This window comes from Oncorhynchus clarkii, chromosome 10 (genome assembly GCF_045791955.1).
Source record: "Oncorhynchus clarkii lewisi isolate Uvic-CL-2024 chromosome 10, UVic_Ocla_1.0, whole genome shotgun sequence".
Classification (NCBI taxonomy): domain Eukaryota; kingdom Metazoa; phylum Chordata; class Actinopteri; order Salmoniformes; family Salmonidae; genus Oncorhynchus; species Oncorhynchus clarkii.
Window position 1 is genome coordinate 5,914,148 of NC_092156.1, and position 20,805 is coordinate 5,934,952.

Consider the following 20,805-nt stretch of genomic DNA (forward strand, 5'->3'; position numbering starts at 1 on the left):
CGAAGAGTGTGCGTACTATGCCCATGTCTCAGCAGCCGGTGTGAGCAAAACGAGGCGGGTTAAGTGTTTTTTGTCCTTCACTGTGGCATTTTATCACAGAGGGATAGGGAAAGTTTCACATTCCATGTCAAAGGGCGGCGGAATAGTCAAGACAGACTATGCACCCGACACGTCTAAATTATATTAAAGTCTGATTCACTTGTGCCTGGTGTCAAAGGGGGGAAAATCATTGATTAACAGCATTGCCTTTTCTACTCTTCGCAAGGGCGGCGGGGACAACTTCCAAAATCCATGAATTCTGAGAGGAGTCAGCGCATAGGAAATGGACACGGGGAAAAGGTAGGAGACAACAGGGGGCCTTTTGAAAACTTTGGTAGTTAGCTGTATTTAAAGTGTTTTTAATGAATTCCACATTTCTCAATGAATCGACGTCTGAATATGAACTAAAGTCGGCTTTATCTTGCATTGATGCTGTTCTGCGTAGAGGGGCTTGTTCAGCAGAGTGTAGCGTTACATAAAGAAATGTTGTCTACACCAGGTTTCCCGAACTTGGTCCTGGGGCACGTTTTTTATTTTCTTCTCCCCAGCAGCTGATTCAAATAACCATCTCATTATCAAGCTTTGATGATTTGAATCAGTAGTGTATTGCTAGGGCAAACCGGGGGGGCGGACGGACAGAGTTTGGGAAACTCTGGTCTAGAACAGTGACATTTTGCCTAGCTGTTGCCACACCTGTGTAGCTCATGTATGTTGATATGCAACAGTTAATCTGTAACTGTCATGAATCTCCTCACAGTTTCATAGAATTGACAAAATTCGATAATCTAGAGTTGTCTTCATTCAGCCTTTTGAAAAATCTCCAAGACCAGTTATTTTCAACCTTTTACTGACAGCAATCATCACTTGTTACAATCCAATTGAATACAAATACATTTTAACATTGACAACGGAGCATAAAATGCACCCCGTTATAGCCTCATACTTTTATGCTATCTAGTGCTCAACGAACATTTTCATGTGTAACAATGGCTTTAAAAAAACACGTGATTTGAAGCTACACAGTTTCACATGACAAATAGCGTAAATAGATCATGATTGTTTTATGATAAGGTAAAACAATTGTATCACGACAACGCTGATGGTATGTATGTACATTTAAAAAATAAAATATGCCTCTGCACACGTTGTATGCAAAATGCACATATTAAATACATCTGTTGCCAGACTAAAGAGCTATATTTAACTGAGCACCATTTCAAGCATTTGGTAGGATTTAACCAATCCAATAAAGATGTCTAGAGAACACACTAACTAGACACTTAGGATAAGCAAGCTAGCTGGAGATTAAACGTTTATTTTGTTGAATGTAAATCGACTTAACCTACAGCTGTTTTTGTAGTTTCCTGACTGAAGCTGTGGTGCAGTTAGTCTTTGTCCCGTAGGCCAGTCTGGTTTGTCCCGATCCCGTAGGCCAGTCTGGTTTGTCCCGGTCCCGTAGGCCAGTCTGGTTTGTCCCGGTCCCGTAGGCCAGTCTGGTTTGTCCCGTAGGCCAGTCTGGTTTGTCCCGTAGGCCAGTCTGGTTTGTCCCGTAGGCCAGTCTGGTTTGTCCCGTAGGCCAGTCTGGTTTGTCCCGTAGGCCAGTCTGGTTTGTCCCGTAGGCCAGTCTGTTCAAGTAAATGTGTTTTTGTAAAATGTTCAGCGGTAATTGTTTAAAAGTCTTTTTAGATTAATCTCAGTGCAAAGCCCTCATTTAATGCTAACGCCTGTTATGATACAGACCTGCGTTCCTGTGGAATAGTACAGGCCTCTGGTGTTTACCCTGGTCCTCTCCCTTGGTTACCACAGGTGAAAGGAGGAGTCAGGAAGAAGTCTGGACTTGCTCACAGGAAGTCTCTGAATGACTCACTGGAGGGAGAGGTCAAGGCCTTCCTCCTAGACGAGGGTCAACTGCACACTTACGACGACCTCACCAAAGTCAACCCCGTGACCCCAACAACAGGTAGGCCCAAAGCCATGGCTACCTCTGTGTTGGAGAGAGCCAGACATGACTCAACAGCAGTCAGGCTTGTTTCGCTTTGGAACTGCAACTGACATATATTTCAGAGGGACTTTAAACGGTGGTTCCTTTTTTAACAAACTAGCTACTAGTTTACTACTTTCTGTTTTCTTGTTAATTCATGTGTAAATCCCTGTGTGTTTTTCTGCGTAAATCCCTGTGTGTTTTTCTGCCTAAATCCCTGTGTTTTTCTGCCTAAATCCCTGTGTTTTTCTGCCTAAATCCCTGTGTGTTCCATGTGTAAATCCCTGTGTGTTCCATGTGTAAATCCCTGTGTGTTTTTCTGTGGTTAGTGCTGAAATGCCTACAAGCCAGGTACAGGGCGAAGGTGTTCTACACCCATGCTGGCTGTACCCTGGTGGCCCTCAACCCTTTCCAGCCAGTCCCTGACCTCTATTCCTTGGATGTGATGAAGGAATACCATTGTGCTCCACAGCCACAGGTACTGTACAACCATTAGTCTGTTTATCAATGGTATTATCATGGCCTTTTTGGTTTATAGAATGTCATATATATATATATAAACACATGAAACAAAGTTGGGTAAATTAATGTTTTAATAGTTAAAAAATATGAGGAGGCAGGTAGTCTAGTGGTTAGAGTGTAGAGGTGGCAGGGTAGCCTAGTGGTTAGAGTGTGGGGGCGGCAGGTAGTCTAGTGGTTAGAGTGTAGAGGAGGCAGGTAGTCTAGTGGTTAGAGTGTAGAGGAGGCAGGTAGCCTAGTGGTTAGAGTGTAGAGGAGGCAGGTAGTCTAGTGGTTAGAGTGTAGAGGAGGCAGGTAGTCTAGTGGTTAGAGTGTAGAGGAGGCAGGTAGCCTAGTGGTTAGAGTGTAGAGGAGGCAGGTAGCCTAGTGGTTAGAGTGTAGGGGCGGCAGGTAGCCTAGTGGTTAGAGTGTAGGGGCGGCAGGTAGCCTAGTGGTTAGAGTGTAGGGACGGCAGGTAGCCTAGTGGTTAGAGTGTAGGGGCGGCAGGTAGCCTAGTGGTTAGAGTGTAGGGGCGGCAGGGTAGCCTAGTGGTTAGAGTGTAGGGGGGCAGGTAGCCTAGTGGTTAGAGTGTAGGGGCGGCAGGGTAGCCTAATGGTTAGAGTGTAGAGGAGGCAGGTAGCCTAGTGGTTATAGCGTTGGACTAGTAACCGGAACCCAAATCCCCGAGCTGACAAGGTACAAATCTGTCGTTCTGCCCCTGAACAGGCAGTTAACCCACTGTTCCTAGACTGTCATTGAAAATCAGAATTAGTTCTTAACTGACTTGCCTAGTTAAATAAAAGGTTAAATAAAAAAAATGCTGACGGAAAGGAGTCACAGTTCATGAATTCTTACAACTGTCTCTAATAAATGTTTTCTCTGTCTGTCCAGGAGTCCAAACCCCACATCTTCATAGTGGCTGAGGAGGCCTACAGAAACGTACAAGGCCAGGTGGAGCCCGTGAACCAGTCTCTGGTGGTCAGCGGAGAGAGCGGAGCAGGGAAGGTACAACGTCATCAATAATGGTGGATATAAAATGTCTACGCTCTTTTATTACACTGTTATGAAGTGTCAATAATGGAAGTGTAACATTTTTTGTTTGTTTTTAAAAGTACCCTGAATTATTTCAGATCAACTGTCTCTTTGTTCTTGACCAGACATGGACCTCTCGTTGCCTTATGAAGTATTATGCCACTGTAGCAGCGTCTTCCTCGCTGATGAAGAGTCAGGACACCGTGGAGAGGATAGAGAAGAGGGTACTGGACTCCAACCCAATCATGGAGGCTTTTGGTGAGACTGGAAAGCATTTTTAGTTTCTAATATCAACTTTTTTATTATTATTATTATTTTAAACGCAATCATCAACAACTTAGCCAATATTGGGATAAAGATGCCTGGATCTAGCTAATCAATGTGGTATTTATTTGATGTGTCCGATTGACATGATGATTGTTGTTGCTATATGGGCTCATTCCATGCTTTGTTTACTTACTGGGCCCCTATTTATATAGGCAACGCCTGCACCTTACGAAACAGCAACAGCAGCCGCTTTGGGAAGTACATCCAGCTCCAGCTCAACCGGTATGTCTGGTTGTCTATCTGATTCTAGATCAGTCCTGTTTAGCCAAGTGGTCATTGATGACTGTGACCATAATAGTTGACAAGATGGCACCGACAGATCTGAGAGCAGAGTATTATGCTATCACTGCAGACACCTAGTAAATAAGTTGACAGAGGTATGAGAACGTCACAATAAATCTTAACTGGAAAAGGCTGTTTTGTGCTGACGATGCAACTTGCATGTCAAATGTCATTTTGTCATCTGTCCAGGTCTCAGCTGCTGGTGGGAGCGTCCGTGCAAACATACCTACTGGAGAAGACCAGGGTAGCTGGACAACCAGCCAATGAGAGAAACTTTCACATATTCTACCAGGCAAGTTAAAAGACACACTCTTGACTACAAAGATGAATTGAAAGTTAATGTTAATTAACTCTGGTTAATTGTAAGTTAAGTAATATCTTATGTGTGTGTGCCTGGCCTCTGTACATGTCAATCAATACATTTAGTGTGTGATATATATATATATACACTGCTCAAAAAAATAAAGGGAACACTAAAATAACACATCCTAGATCTGAATGAATGAAATATTCTTATTAAATATTTTTTTCTTTACATAGTTGAATGTGCTGACAACAAAATCACACAAAAATGATAAATGGAAATCAAATTTATCAACCCATGGAGGTCTGGATTTGGAGTCACACTCAAAATTAAAGTGGAAAACCACACTAAAGGCTGATCCAACTTTGATGTAATGTCCTTAAAACAAGTCAAAATGAGGCTCAGTAGTGTGTGTTGCCTCCATGTGCCTGTATGACCTCCCTACAACGCCTGGGCATGCTCCTGATGAGGTGGCGGATGGTCTCCTGAGGGATCTCCTCCCAGACCTGGACTAAAGCATCCGCCAACTCCTGGACAGTCTGTGGTGCAACGTGGCGTTGGTGGATGGAGCGAGACATGATGTCCCAGATGTGCTCAATTGGATTCAGATCTGGGGAACGGGCGGGCCAGTCCATAGCATCAATGCCTTCCTCTTGCAGGAACTGCTGACACACTCCAACCACATGAGGTCTAGCATTGTCCTGCATTAGGAGGAACCCAGGGCCAACCGCACCAGCAGGTCTGAGGATCTCATCTCTGTACCTAATGGCAGTCAGGCTACCTCTGGCGAGCACATGGAGGGCTGTGCGGCCTCCCAAAGAAATGCCACCCCGCACCATGACTGACCCACCGCCAAACCGGTCATGCTGGGGGATGTTGCAGGCAGCATAACGTTCTCCACGGCGTCTCCAGACTCTGTCACGTCTGTCACATGTGCTCAGTGTGAACCTGCTTTAATCTGTGAAGAGCACAGGGCGCCAGTGGCGAATTTACCAATATTGGTGTTCTCTGGCAAATGCCAAACGTCCTGCACGGTGTTGGGCTGTAAGCACAACCCCCATCTGTGGACGTCGGGCCCTCATACCACCCTCATGGAGTCTGTTTCTGACCATTTGAGCAGACACATGCACATTTGTGGCCTGCTGGAGGTCATTTTGCAGGGCTCTGGCAGTGCTCCTCCTGCTCCTCCTTGCACAAAGGTGGAGGTAGCGGTCCTGCTGCTGGGTTGTTGCCCTCCTACGGCCTCCTCCACGTCTCCTGATGAACTGGCCTGTCTCCTGGTAGCGCCTCCATGCTCTGGACACTACGCTGACAGACACAGCAAACCTTCTTGCCACAGCTCGCATTGATGTGCCATCCTGGATGAGCTGCACTACCTGAGCCACTTGTGTGGGTTGTAGACTCCGTCTCATGCTACCACTAGAGTGAAAGCACCGCCAGCATTCAAAAGTGACCAAAACATCAGCCAGGAAGCTTAGGAACTGAGAAGTGGTCTGTGGTCACCACCTGCAGAACCACTCCTTTATTGGGGGTGTCTTGCTAATTGCCTAGAATTTCCACCTGTTGTATATTCCATTTTCACAACAGCATGTGAAATTTATTGTCAATCAGTGTTGCTTCCTAAGTGGACAGTTTGATTTCACAGAAGTGTGATTGACTTGTTGTTACATTGTGTTGTTTAAGTGTTCCCTTTATTTTTTTGAGCAGTGTATATATATATATGTATTGACATTCTGTTCAGATGATGACAGGAGGCAGTGATGAGCAGAGGAGGGAGTGGAAGATGTCACATGACCAACGTTTTGCCTGGCTTCCAAATGCTGAAAAGACATTGGAAGGTACATTTGTTGTGTCCTCATCCTCCTCTAAACAAATAGCTTCTAATCGGTTGCACGTATTGAATGTAAAGGTACCATGTATTTTTATTCTAATCAGGTCAGTGTTCCCAGTTTCTGATTTTATCTTCTTCTCTTTGTCTTCTTCTTCTCTTTGTCTTCTTCTTCTTCTTCTTCTCTTTGTCTTCTTCTTCTTCTCTTTGTCTTCTTCTTCTTCTCTTTGTCTTCTTCTTCTTCTCTTTGTCTTCTTCTTCTTCTCTTTGTCTTCTTCTTCTTCTCTTTGTCTTCTTCTTCTTCTCTTTGTCTTCTTCTTCTTCTCTTTGTCTTCTTCTTCTTCTCTTTGTCTTCTTCTTCTTCTTCTCTTTGTCTTCTTCTTCTTCTTCTCTCTGTCTTCTTGTTTTGCAGAGGATTGTTTTGATGAGACTGTAGAGGCTATGGTACACCTGGGCATCAATGCAGAGAAGCAGGGACATATATTTAGGGTAGAAGGATATAAACTAAATCACCTAAATGATTCCGAAGAAGATTCTGTACCCTCTCCACATAATCACTCATAAATATATTTCTACCACAACTTCCTGTTGTCTTAACAGATACTAGCAGGTCTTCTTCAGTTGGGGAACGTGACTTTCTGTTCTGCCATGGATGAATCGCAACCCTGTGACCTCGAGGAGAAATCCAAAGGTATTTAATCTGATATTTCACTAGATCAACTTTCCCTTTCTGGCATTTTAGATTTCAATTCAGTTAAATTGAAACTGTTGTCTGACTCCGTTCTCAAACCTTTTCAGACATCAGTTCAGCTCCAACGTGGTCTCAACAATCAATGAGTCCTATTTGAAGACCGTTTTTTACATGATCCTCCTGTCTCATCCTGTAGACTTTATGCATCGTTGTGCATCGTTGCTGTGTGTCCCGGTGGAGGAACTGCAGACATGCCTCAGGGTACGCACCCTGAGGGCAGGGAAGCAGAGTGCTCTCTTCAAGCCCTGCTCCCTGGCAGACTGCAGTGTCAGGAGGGACTGCCTCGCAAAGGTCATCTATGCACAGTGAGTCAGACCAACCGAGAGGACATATTTCCTTCATAACCTCGTTTATAATCACTCCTAAGTAAAAACAAAAAAATCTGTCATAAATATTTAGAGGTTGTGATTTTGAAAACTTTACATTTTTTTCCCCTAAAGTAGGTTCTGAGAGGTTATACTTATTAGAAACATGCGTTTGGGCTGAGGTCCAGCTCTTGTCTGTTGGGATGAAAGACATGCCTGTCCTCTCCCTCATCAACTTCATTCTGAAAATATCACACCCTTTTAATGTGTACTGTAACTACAATGGAATCAACCATTTGTGTAATGTGTACTGAATGTTCTTTTTTTAAATTTTTTTTATTTTTACAAACAGATTATTTGAATGGTTGGTTACGTTCATCAACGACAGCATATGTGCAGACAACTCGACCTGGTGTAATTTCATAGGTAAATAGGTGTTTTTTTTAAATGACGTAATATCTCCCATATTAATAATTAAAAAGGAATGCTTTGTTTACTTGTCAATCTGGTTAAGCTGAACCTGACCTTTTTTTTGGGGGGGGGGGGGGTTAACTTTTCCTTTGTAATTACACCGGTATAGTGGGTTCAATTTAAAACGTCTGCTAAATATAATTAATTACATTTCCTCTGTCTCTCTCTCTCTGTGGCTCTGTCTCTCTCTCTCTGTGGCTCTGTCTCTCTCTCTCTGTGGCTCTGTCTCTCTCTCTCTGTGGCTCTGTCTCTCTCTCTCTCTGTCTCTCTCTCTCTCTGTCTCTCTCTCTCTCTCTGTCTCTCTCTCTCTGTGGCTGTCTCTCTCTCTCTGTGGCTCTGTCTCTCTTTCTCTGTGGCTCTGTCTCTCTTTCTCTCTCTAGGTCTGCTGGATGTTTATGGTTTTGAGTGCTTTCAGTGTAACAACCTAGAACAGCTATGCATCAACTACGCCAACGAGAAACTGCAGCAGCACTTTGTAGCTCACTATCTCAAAGCCCAACAGGTAGCTTGTTAAGCTAAATTCAAGTTGAAATAGCGAACTGTGTTTTTCTAGTTTTACACTCTACATCAGGGGTATTAACCTCTGACCCTACGAAGTACGGCGCCGGCGGATTTTCTGTTCTACCTGATATATTAATTGAACAATGGAAGAAGAGATAAAAAGCAGGGAGACTGGCTTCAAGGTCCAGAGTTGTTTGGGGGCTGTACGGCTCTAGCCTCCGGTCTCAGGGCGCTAATCTGTGTAGAACTAGACTGGATTTTCCCATTCTGAATGAGCCAGAGGGCGTGTAACACTTTGGAGGACAAGAAAATGCTGTCTTAGTTATGTAGTGCCGTCTTGGTTATGTAGTGCCGTCTTGGTTACCTAGTGCCGTCTTGGTTATCTAGTACTCAACAGTGAAATCTCTCGCCCTTAGGAGGAGTACGTCTCAGAAGGGTTGGAGTGGTCGTTTGTGAAATACCAGGACAACCAGGGTTGTCTGGATCTGATAGAGGGCATCCCCATCGGAGTGTTTTCTCTCCTCAATGAGGTGTGTACAGTAGTGGATCCCAACTCCGGTCCTCCAGTATCCCCCCCCCCCCCCCCCAAACAGCACACATTTCTGTTGCAGACCCGGACAGAAACACCTGATTTCAACACGGGCTCGATGATTAGGTGACAAGTAGAATCCGTTGTGTTTGTCCAGAGTCACAACACAAATATGTGCTGTTGGGGGGGGTACTGGAGGACCGGAGTTGGGATCCACCGCTCTAGAATACTGCGTTAGAGCTACCTTGTTTCTATTTTATTTTGTTTTACAGAAACAATATATCAAGCTCTTTTGGTTATTTATGTTACTCATATGTCTCTGTCTGTTAACCCATCCATCAATTCAGGAATGCCTTCTCAACCGAGCCTCCGACGCCAAGCAGTTCAGGGTTCGTCTGGAGAAAGAGCTGTCTGACAACGGCAGTATGAGCTGGGACAAGTTCAGCAAGCAGCCCCACTTCACTGTGGCTCACTATGCTGGCAAAGTCTCCTACCAGATAGAAGGCATGATGGAGAAGAACAAGGTACGTTGGAACGATGCTGTGGAAGGTGCTGCTAATCATTTGGGGCGGCAGGGTAGCCTAGTGGTTAGAGCGTTGGACTAGTAACCGGAAGGTTGCAAGTTCAAATCCCCGAGCTGACAAGGTACAAATCTGTCGTTCTGCCCCTGAACAGGCAGTTACCGCCGTCATTGAAAATAAGTATTTGTTCTTAACTGACTTGCCTAGTAAAATAAAGGTAAAATAAAATAAATTTCATTAGTTGATCGCAAAAAAACACTTTTTAAAAAATGTATTTACAAGACTCCCCTGTGCTGATTCTATAATGGATAACTGTCAATTCACACACTACTGTATGGAAGTCTGTGAAAGATGCTAGCCCTACATACTTCATAGCCAGAAGACATTGCAAGACTTAATTTCGTGGCGAGACTTAATTAACACCAAACGGAAAGTATTCAGACCCCTTGACTTTTTCCACATTTATTTTAAAATTGATTTTTTTTTTTTTTTTGACAAAGCATAAACTGTTTTCTTTATTTTTTTTTGTGCAAATGTATAAAAAAATAAAATAAACTGAAATCCAATTTACATGTGGAGAAAGTGAATGGGTCTGAATGCTGTCTGAATGCACTGTACTTCAGAGCCAAAGGACATTGCAAGACTTAATTTCATGAGAAGACTCACACTGAAAGCACCCTTCTCCCTTCTATAGGACCCAGTGCCCCCAGAACTAATCCACCTGCTACAGAAGTCTGAGAACCCTCTGCTTCACCAGTTGTTTGCTGACAGAGACCCAGTGGGTCAAGGCACCAGGGGACTCAGACAAGTGGTCACTGTGGTCTCCAAGTTCAAGGTGAGGCAAACCATCCTAGATGTTAGGAATCCTTCTGTTCTAATTGTTGATCTCTATTTGTTGCGTTCACTTGTTCTAGAACTCCTCAGAGATTCTTGTTCCATATTTTCTGGATGGTAATTGTCTCCCTTATAGAACTCTCTGGAGAACCTAATGAAGATTCTACACAGCACCACTCCTCACTACACCCGTTGCATCAAACCCAACACAGACTGCAGCCCTCTCACCTTCAAAAAGGAGGAGGTAGGAGAAAGAGACTGCTTTGACGTGGTAACAAACCATGAAAACGCATCAATCATCATCACGTCTTTGTTCAGTAGATGTTTTTGTCTTCTTGGAACACAATCATGACATTTGATTACTCCGATATTGGTCACTAGGCAAATTGTATTTTTTAATTGAATATGTTCTACAACTCTCTCTTATAAAGCTATATTTTATGACTTCATTCATTTTATGATTTCATTGTTAGGTCATTATGCAACTGGAGGCCTGTGGGATTGTAGAGACCATACACATCAGTGCAGCAGGCTTTCCAATAAGGTAAGGTCAGAGGAGGATGGTGTATTGTTCAGAGTTAGGGGTGTCAAATTTCAAGTAACATTCCCAGGTTTTCCAGAAATCCTGGTTGGAGGATTCTGGATTCCTTGCTTATTCCCTCCTAGTTCCTGGGATCTCCCAGCCTGGTTTTCTGGATTTTTGCATTTCTATAGAGAGCAGATCCCTTTCCTGAACTGGGCTTGAACCTCTACACAAGAGGCACTGTCATCAGTACCACTGACCCAGAAAGACGAGGGTTATACTGAACAAAATCTCCTCTTGATTTAGACTGCCGCTTTCCATCTCACTTTGTTTTTTTTGTTCCTCTGTGCAGAATTCCCTATACGAGTTTCACACAGCGTTATGGACTGATTTCCAACTTGACACTGTTTCGTCAAGGAGCTGGTGAGCAAGGTAAGTCTGACATCAGGAGACATGTACTGTAGGTAGTGTTTTGTTGGTGTTATGCCAATGGTGACTTTAAACTTGAACTATTTAAAAAAAAAAAAAAGTTTTAAATCGATGTGGTAGGAGGAAACTGAGGATGGATAAACAACATTGTGGTTACTTCTCAATACTAATCTAATTGACAGAGTGAAAAGAAGGAAGCCTGTACAGATTAAAAACACATTATAAAACTGGCTTCCTGTTTGCAACAAGGAACTATATAAAGTTATACTGAAAAAAAAATGTGACCAAGCAGTTCACTTTTTAATTATCCTGAATACAAAGTGTTATGTTCGTGTCAAATCCAACACAACACATTACGGAGCACCATTCTCCACATTTTGACTTGAATCTGCTTGAAAATCTATGGCAAGACCTGAAAAATGGTTGCCTAGCAATGATCAACAACAACCAATTGGACAGACCCTGAAGAATTTTGAGTAGAATAATGTCCAAATGTTGCACAATCCAGGTGTGAAAAGCTCTATATAAAGTATATTTAAATCAAGTTTGAATTCAGGCTATAACGCAACAAAATATGGAATAAGTCGAGGGGTGTGAATACTTTCCGAAGGCTCTGACTCCAAAGAAAACAAACTGTTGAATAGTGAACTCTTTGGTCATATGCAAGTTTTATCAGGATGAATACAGCAGGGGCTTCTGCTATCTTTGTTCTCTCTTGCTGATGGCTCTTTTCTCTTCTCTCTGCTAGCTCTCCTGTCCTTAGAGTTGATCCTGTACTCTCCCCTCCTACTCTGGAGCTCCTTAGAGTTGACTTTTTTCTAAAATACGTTTCCAACAATTTTATAATCTCAGGTAAAAAAAACGCATGCTTACGCAATTTCTTCATTGCATGCTGTGCTATTTCCTTCTCTTGACGTTCCCGGCTTGCTCCGACTTGCTGTCAAAATGAATGATCTGTCCCGCGGTCAAGTTGACGCTATTTGGTTGTAATTCCAGAACGGAAATATGTTTTATGCTAATTGTCCATTGTTATGGGGTGACACTTTATAGCTCTAGAACCCGTGGTATAGCTCTAGAACCCGTGGTATAGCTCTAGAACCCGTGGTATAGCTCTAGAACCCGTGGTATAGCTCTAGAATCCGTGGTATAGCTCTAGAATCCGTGGTATAGCTCTAGAACCCGTGGTATAGCTCTAGAACCTAAATACCGTGGTATAGCTCTAGAACCCGTGGTATAGCTCTAGAACCTAAATACCATGGTATGCGCTCAACATCTACATAGGTTTGCCTCATACCATGGTTTACAGGCATGCCATCAAGTGTTCAAATACACAAATGGGTATTCATTGTGTGGTTTGGTAGTATAAACCAAATGGGTATTCATTGTGTGGTTTGGCAGTAGAAACCAAATGGGTATTCATTGTGTGGTTTGGCAGTGGAAACCAAATGGCTATTCATTGTGTGGTTTGGCAGTGGAAACCAAATGGCTATTCATTGTGTGGTTTGGCAGTGGAAACCAAATGGCTATTCATTGTGTGGTTTGGCAGTAGAAACCAAATGGGTATTCATTTTGTGGTTTGGCAGTTGAAACCAAATGGGTATTCATTGTGTGGTTTGGCAGTAGAAACCAAATGGGTATTCATTGTGGGGTTTGGCAGTGGAAACCAAATGGGTCAACAACATTCACTTTAACCTTGAAGCAACCATTTTAAGTGTTACCTTGAATCAAAATAATTATCATTTTTTTTCTTCATATTTTACCAGGTAAGAACACGTTCTCATTTGCAGCAACGACCTGGGGAATAGTTACAGGGGAGGGGGATGAATGAGCCAATCGTAAACTGGGGATTATTAGGTGACCGTGATGGTTTGAGGGTCAGATTGGGAATTTAGCCTGGACACCGGGGTCAACACCCCTACTCTTACTGTAAGTGCCATGGGATCTTTAATGACCTCAGAGAGTCAGGACACCCGTTTAACGTCCCATCCGAAAGATGGCACCCTTACACAGGGCAATGTCCCCACTCACTGCCCTGGGGCATTGGGATATTTTTTTTAGACCAGAGGATCAGCTGTGGTTAGAAATCTGGTCAGTGTTGCAGGACCGTGCAGACTATGGTGTCATGGATTGACATGTAAGATGTGTTGAACTCTGCTGTGTGTGTCTATATGCAGTCCTTCATATAGATGTCAGTCTGTTTATGTCTCTAACCCTTCTGTCTCTCTCTGTCTCTCTGTCTCTGTCTGTCTCTCTGTCTCTCTGTGTCTCTGTCTCTCTGTCTCTCTGTCTCTGTCTCTCGCTGTCTGTCTCTCTCTCTCTGTCTTTCTTTCTCTCTCTTTCTCTTTCTTTCTCTCTCTTTCTCTCTCTGTCAGGATTGGAGGCGGACAACAAGGAAGCTCTCGGTTCGGCTGTGGCCGATATTCTCAGGGTGGTGTTAAGTCACTCTCTCGACGCCTCGCGCCATATCGACGACGAGGCCCGCAGCTCGCTGGTGCACTGCGGCAGGACCAAAGTGTTCCTGACAAATTCCATGGTCAGTGCTGTATTGGTCTTCAGCATCATAGTTGGTTGAATTTACTTCTGGGATTTTATCAAATCAATGAGATTTAATACTCTTGAGAAGTCCAGTTATGTATACTGAACAAAAATAGAAAGTTAACGATTTAACTGAGTTACAGTTCATATGATTAAATTCATTAGGCTCTAATCTATGGATTTCACATGACTGGGTAGGGGTGCAGCTGTGGGTGGGCCTGGGAGGGTGTAGGCCTTTCCCTTGGGAGCCAGATCCACCCACTTGGAAGCCAGGTCCAGCTAATCAGTCAACCAATGTCTGCTCTGGTGGACATTCCTGCAGTCAGTATGCCAATTACACGCTCCCTCAACATGAGACACCTGTAGCATTGTCTTGTGTGGCAAATCTGCACATTTTAGTGGCCTTTTATTGCTCCCAGCACAAGGTGCACCTGTGTAATGATAATGCTGTTTAATCATCTTCTTGATATGCCACACCTGTCAGGTGGATGGATTATCTTGGCAAAGGAGAAATGCTCACTAACAGGGATGTAAACACATTTGTGCACAAAAATGTTAGAGAAATAAGCTTTTTGTGCGTATGGAACATTTCTGGGATCTTTTCTTTCAGCTCATGAAACATGGGACCAACACTTTGCATGTTGCGTTGATATTTTTATTCAGTGTAGTAAGTGTGAGTCGTATGTTAAGGCCCCTAATCCATACGCTGTAACAGTGTCACACTGTTGAGTGGAGCATAAACACTCAAAACATCCCACTGGGCACAAACGGGTTGAAACAACATTGTTTTCCACCTCTTTTCAACAACAACAACAACAACAAAAGCAACAAAAGCAATGTGATGACGTTGAATCAATGTGGAAAACTGATCTGGATTTGCAAAAAAAAATAAGTTATCGACGTGAAGGAATTTCGAACACGTCTTCTTCACCTAAATCCAATGAGATGGTTCAAATGTTTTCTTGAATTCACATTAGTTGACAACTAAAATCAATTGTAAATCAAAACTAAACGTTGAACTGACATCTGCCTAGTGGGATAGGTCAAAGCAGACCCTTTGTCACCATGGACTGACAATAGAATTAAGAATTTAATAGGATGTTTTCTGGGAATGACAGACTGATGGCTCGGCCCCTGTAGACTATAAATCAACGTAGGTGACCTCCAGACAGTTGTCCTGTCTATAAGCAGTGTACTGTGAGCTGAGTCTGGGATAGACCCTAATCCTCAGTTCTGATCTAATCTATAGCTGGAGCTGCTGGAGGAACACAGGAGCCGGGTGTGCTCCCAGAGGGCCTTCTCTATCCAGTGCTGCTGGCACAGGCACAAACAACGCAGACGTCACGCCATGAGACGGGCCGTCACCCTGATCCAAGCAGGTAAGGTCAAGACCTAAATCCCTAGCAGTCTGTGAGAGCGGGAGAGGTCACAGTATAGCGCTCCGTAACAATGGCCTCGCTCCAACTGGGTCTGCCACTTCTTCTGTTATGCAAATGGAGATCATTGCATGGCACACAGCTCCACTGATGTCTGTCCTGGCTGTGTCCCGTCTTGGCCTGGCTGTGTCCTGTCTTGGCCGTTCCTGTCTAGGGGGCCTGGCTGTTCTGTCTTGGCCTGGCTGTTCCTGTCTAGGGGGCCCGTCTTGGCCTGGCTGTTCCTGTCTAGGGGGCTCGTCTTGGCCTGGCTGTTCCTGTCTAGGGGGCCCGTCTTGGCCTGACTGTTCCTGTCTAGGGGGCCCGTCTTGGTCTGGCTGTTCCTGTCTAGGGGGCCTGGCTGTTCTGTCTTGGCCTGGCTGTTCCTGTCTAGGGGGCCCGTCTTGGCCTGACTGTTCCTGTCTAGGGGGCCCGTCTTGGCCTGACTGTTCCTGTCTAGGGGGCCCGTCTTGGCCTGACTGTTCCTGTCTAGGGGGCCTGACTGTTCCTGTCTAGGGGGCCCGTCTTGGCCTGACTGTTCCTGTCTAGGGGGCCCGTCTTGGCCTGACTGTTCCTGTCTAGGGGGCACGTCTTGGCCTGGCAGTTCCTGTCTGTCTGGCCAAGAGGCACCAGATGGTAGAGCCTGCAACCCTGTTCAGATGACTACGGGTTGCTGTACTTAAATCCTTATGAAGGAATATAAACAACTTAAGCTCACCTGAACAACACCTTGACCTTATGTTTCCTCTGAGTCACATTGATGTTAATATCCAGATATACCTTTTGGTGATCAGATCTCGATGATTTAATCCAGATAAAGTGTCCCTTTTAATTCAGATGACAGCGTTTGACACAGCTGTTAAAGACAACAAAAAAAATAGTGCATGTCTAGAATGCACGGTTGTCTGTGATGGATCTATAGAGATACGATGTAATAGTGTTCTTTTTTTTTTAAATTCTGTGGCTGTATCGTTATCTGATTGCGTCTCTCTTCCTCCTGCAGTGGTGCGGTCATGGCTGGTCAGGAGAGCGGTCCGGAGGTGGCACAGGGCGGCCATAGTCCTCCAGAGGTCCTGGAGGAAATGGAGGGTGAGTAGAAGTCCTGCTGGCTTCTCGCTAGTGTAACAGTATAACTTTAGACCGTCCCCCTCGCCCCTACCCGGGCGCAAACCAGGGACCCTCTGCACACATCAACAACAGTCACCCACGAAGCATCGTTACCCATCACGCCACAAAAGCCGCGGCCCTTGCAGAGCAAAGGGGAACCACTACTTCAAGGTCTCAGAGCAAGTGACGTCACCGATTTGAAACACTATTTAGCGCGCACCGCTAACTAAGCTAGCCGTTTCACATCCGTTACACTAGCACCACCGCTAACTAAGCTAGCCGTTTCACATCCGTTACACTAGCACCACCGCTAACTAAGCTAGCCGTTTCACATCCGTTACACTAGCACCACCGCTAACTAAGCTAGCCGTTTCACATCCGTTACACTAGCACCACCGCTAACTAAGCTAGCCGTTTCACATCTGTTACACTAGCACCACCGCTAACTAAGCTAGCCGTTTCACATCCGTTACACTAGCACCACCGCTAACTAAGCTAGCCGTTTCACATCCGTTACACTAGCACCACCGCTAACTAAGCTAGCCGTTTCACATCCGTTACACTGGGTCACCCTCGCACAAAATGGGTTTTTAACCTCCAAGGATGGTTCCTGGTTAAACAAAAAGGGTCCATTTTAAAATGGGGGCAACACGTGATTTTCTGGAATTAATTAGCTCCCATCCTCGCCGTCTGAATTCCAGGACGGTGTTTAAACTCAAGTGGTCGGTCTCTTCTATGTAGGAATTTCTTCTTTCCTACAGGAGTGAATTCATTTGATTTTTGAAAATGTTAAATACTAACGGATGCTTCATTCAGAGAAAATACACCATACACCCTTTTAAAAACAAAGTCCATTTTTTTTTTTTTTTTCTATCGTGATGGTCCGTCCTTGTCAGACATGCAAGAAGGAAAAGCTAGTACAGGAGTTGTGACTGTACAGCCTTTGTCCTCGTGTTGCAGGCGCTGATGGACTCCCTGGCTGAGGCAGAGCTGGACGACGCAGAGGATCTTCAGGAGGCTATGCCAACAGAGTTGGACCCCATCCTCCGGGCCAGGGGCTCGGTGCAGCTCTCCAGCATCCAGGAGCCCGTCATGGTGCGAGGCTGGCCCATGGGCTTGGCTCTGGCCTCAGCCCCCACCATCACTGTGTCCATGACCGCTACTGGCTTCCAGAAGATGATGTCTGTCATGGCCTGCCTCAACGGACACTGCTTCAGGAGCGGGGACTATAAGGTGGAGACCAACCAATTCAAGCAGGGGGTTGCCTCCATCAGGGCTCAGCCCAGGGTAAGACCACGATCTCTCCCCTCCAGACAAATACTTGTAATACTTGAGGCAAGCAAAGTCGAGCACACCTCAAATATACATAAAAAAATATATATGCATTTGACCTAGGTCTACCCCCTCAACCAGACAATTCCCACATGTTGTTGAATTTCATTGTGAATTTGTTGTTTGTGGTCCTTTTCCCACTTCATTAGGGGTCTATTAAGCTCCACTACCAGCGATCTCCACTGCTCTACGCTGATCTGCATCCAGACCACAAGCGTGATGGAGTGACCGGCTTAAACCAGATACTGCTAGAGAGCACCTGAGTGGGATCCCATTCTATGTTCCTAATTTATATCCAGCACTTTTAAGTGAGCTGCCTCAATCATATAACTGCACCTTTTATTTTTATAAGTATTGTAGACAGATAAATGGACCAGGAGAAATTGTTTTGTAGTGCTTTAGCTGCCATATTGGAAATATTTAGATCATTGTTGAAAGTCTCAGGCTTTATGACCACTTGGGTGCCTTTTCTCAAAATCTGTGGCGTTCAACTCAAGAATGTACTGTGGATGAACTTGGCTTTATTTATGTATAGGAAGCAGTTCATTTGGGATATTTGTTGTACTCCTTTTGTAAATGTTTAATTTTTTAGATATTGCTGCATTTTAAGTTATTGACGGGCCTGTTTTCAGAGGGAAATTGTTATTTTCATCAGGGATACATGTTTAAACCACTTTTTTTTTTTTTTTAAACCTATATTCCGTACACTTGAGCTCACAGACCAAATTTAAGTATAATTTTTAGCTAAAGTCAACTACAGATCAAGGGGAAAACGCTGGGCATTTACACCAAATCCAGTCTATTTTTATGGCACAAGCTTCATTATTAGAGGTACACTACAGTGTTTTGCATGTAAGGGAATAGTAGTATGTCTTGGAACAAGCTTTATGATCAACGCCAGCCAGTTTGCTGCTGATCGCTTCAGTGTTAAACCAAACGGCACGACAGAAACATCAACCTTTTGCTGTCTTTATTTTGAAAGGAAACATTGCTGTGCCACATTTGCTTAATGCCAAGATGTGTTTATATGCTAGATGCTCAAAGGATTGTATCCTTTGATCTGTATTTTGCCACAATAGTTGCCTTGTCCCAATCTGCTACTAGAGTAACCAATTATTTTTTTTTAGTAACCCACTGCTTGTATAATCCTTCCTTGAATTATGTTTGTATTTTGAACTGACTAAACAATCTTGTTTGTTTATTAAGGGTATTCAAAGCCATACCCAGATCAAATGTGTTATCAAACAGGTGTTTCAAAGGGTTCTTGGTACAGCTATATAAAGATCTGACTGAGCTAGTTGTAACCACAGTATTGCAAAGACGAGTTAAAATAAATATTTAACAAATAAGTATACAGTTTTGTATATTTACACAGAAAGAAACTGAGGATTTAATTGTTTTTGTCAAATTGAAAAGTGAACATGAATTATGGACTCGGTGTGTATTCGGCTCGGCCCTGTCTGCAAGTACATTTTTTTAATCGTTTTTCTCAACGATCTGCAAGCATTGATCGGAAAGCTCAACAAACAGAGGCTCTTGCATTGCGGTCTTAATGGCGTCTGCTTTGCTGTCGGCCGCGTCCAAAGAGCTCATCAGCTGACGGAGATGTGGGTTTCGGAGCAGCTCTCTCAGCTCCTCCGACTTGCCTGTGGAGAAGCATAAACAACTATATTACAGCAAAGATGTCAGAACAACATTTCATACAGCACAATTCATGCACTAATACATGTATTAGTGGAAACTATGGCAGCCAAGTGACTGTTTATATTCCCAGTAAGTTAACGGGGTTTTGAAAGTTGAGTGCAAACTGAAATCTCAACGGCGTTTCGCACCTAATCGCCGTAGCCTCTGAAGTGGTACTTTATCTGTCTGGTCATCATCTAGGAGATCTTCAACGGTCCAGGGATCCTCTGCTGAAACTGACAAGCAGAGTGTATAATCAAACTGCTGTATTTCATACAGCTCTTCAAACAAAAATGTGATATATAAATGTGATGCCTGAGAGAGAGATAATGAGGAAACGGGTCCCAACGAATAAAGCATATTTCTGTCTGCAATGTTCAACTTCTGAACATCTCACCAAACGCGAGTACATTCCTGGGAATTGATGAGAAGGTTCTAGGTATAACATTGATCATGTCCTACCATTGCTGTATGCTCCATTTAGGTCTTGAACGGGAGGAGGGACTGACTGTTTTAGGGGCTGGCAGGTATCTGGGGAAAAGGAACCAATGATGGTAGACTCATGTCACAAACAAGTGTGATAACGTATGTTATCAGTTATTGCTATATACTGTATAGGCATGTGTAAAGTTATTTATGAATGATAGCCACTTCCAAGACTTTAGATACTACTATAATGGGAAAAAAAACAACGTTCTTACCATTGGCCTTGTGGGTCTTGTAACAACTGAGAGAGCAGCTGAAAAACAAAGGACGAAAGAAAAAAAATATATGGAACAGAACATGTCAAATCATAACGCATGTTTTGTAGCTAGCGAGATAATGTAGCTTCCGTAACGGTAGCTAACTAGATTGTGTAGCTTTAGTAGCGATAGCTAACGTTAGCTGTTAAAATGTTGTTGTTTTTTCAAAAATCTGCAGCAGAAGTACAAACAAGAAGAAATTATACTCACTATCTGATTCTACAGGCCGGACATCGGTATTTGGGTGTCTCTCCACTGCACACATTGCAGATCTGCATTTTGATTGTAATATTTTAAACAAAATAAACGTGGAACAAAATTGTCATGCGTCGACTGCTAACTAGCTAGCAGAACAGACACGTGTTGGGGGGGAAAAAAAGAAAAGAAGCGTGACGTAATCAGCGGTGAAAGTACCGCCCAGTCGCGCTGGTAACAATAAGTAAAAGATAGAGGGGATACCTACTGTTGTCTGTGGCACAGGTGAATGCTTTCAATTGAATCAAATCACATTTTATTTGTCACACAAGCGCCGAATACTTACAAGCCCTTAACCAACAATGACGTTTTAAGAAAAATAAGTGTTAAGTAAAAAATAATAGAACAAATAAAAAATAATTAAAGAGCAGCAGTAAAACAACAGTATTGAGGCTATATACAAGGAGGGTACCTGTACAGAGTCAATGTGCGGGGGCACCGCTTGGAAGAGTAATTGAGGAAGTATGTACATGTAGATAGAGTTAAAGTGAATATGCATAGATAATAAACAGAGAGTAGCAGCAGTGTAAAAGAGAGAGGGGGGAGGGGGACAATGCAAATAGTCTGGGTAGCCATTTGATTA

At 43.7% G+C, this 20,805-nt stretch overlaps 2 protein-coding genes across 2 annotated transcripts; one reads left to right on the plus strand and one right to left on the minus strand.

Moving 5' to 3' along the window:
- The first annotated feature begins 65 nt into the window (after positions 1-65).
- Positions 66-18,887, plus strand: LOC139417950 (unconventional myosin-XIX). The gene is made up of 24 exons (XM_071166972.1): positions 66-339; positions 1,846-1,999; positions 2,350-2,498; positions 3,410-3,523; positions 3,676-3,808; positions 4,030-4,099; positions 4,349-4,451; positions 6,205-6,301; positions 6,704-6,780; positions 6,892-6,982; positions 7,179-7,347; positions 7,700-7,773; positions 8,199-8,320; positions 8,736-8,849; positions 9,196-9,372; positions 10,064-10,204; positions 10,340-10,447; positions 10,677-10,747; positions 11,079-11,158; positions 13,528-13,688; positions 14,940-15,069; positions 16,106-16,191; positions 17,170-17,496; positions 17,691-18,887. The coding sequence occupies exons 1-24, from the start codon at positions 292-294 to the stop codon at positions 17,802-17,804; spliced, it is 2,910 nt and encodes a 969-aa protein (XP_071023073.1). The 5' UTR covers positions 66-291; the 3' UTR covers positions 17,805-18,887.
- LOC139417954 (zinc finger, HIT-type containing 3) lies at positions 18,860-20,324 on the minus strand. The gene is made up of 5 exons (XM_071166976.1): positions 20,178-20,324; positions 19,926-19,963; positions 19,687-19,755; positions 19,374-19,460; positions 18,860-19,187 (listed from the first exon to the last, which is right to left on the minus strand). Exons 1-5 carry the CDS (start codon positions 20,243-20,245, stop codon positions 19,018-19,020), a joined length of 432 nt encoding a protein of 143 aa, XP_071023077.1. The 5' UTR covers positions 20,246-20,324; the 3' UTR covers positions 18,860-19,017.
- Between the last annotated feature and the right edge of the window lie 481 nt (positions 20,325-20,805).

Bases quoted from the DNA above. Each gene is read 5' to 3' on its own strand.
- LOC139417954 (XM_071166976.1), bottom strand. From the start codon at position 20,245: ATGCAGATCTGCAATGTGTGCAGTGGAGAGACACCCAAATACCGATGT. The intron at 19,756-19,925 runs GTAAGAACGTTG...CCTTTTCCCCAG, and splicing joins CAAGACCCACAAGGCCAATG to ATACCTGCCAGCCCCTAAAA. The intron at 19,188-19,373 runs GTGCGAAACGCC...GCTTCTCCACAG, and splicing joins TCAGAGGCTACGGCGATTAG to GCAAGTCGGAGGAGCTGAGA.
- LOC139417950 (XM_071166972.1), top strand. From the start codon at position 292: ATGAATTCTGAGAGGAGTCAGCGCATAGGAAATGGACACGGGGAAAAG. The intron at 7,348-7,699 runs GTGAGTCAGACC...TTTTACAAACAG, and splicing joins GCAAAGGTCATCTATGCACA to ATTATTTGAATGGTTGGTTA. The intron at 15,070-16,105 runs GTAAGGTCAAGA...TTCCTCCTGCAG, and splicing joins CGTCACCCTGATCCAAGCAG to TGGTGCGGTCATGGCTGGTC.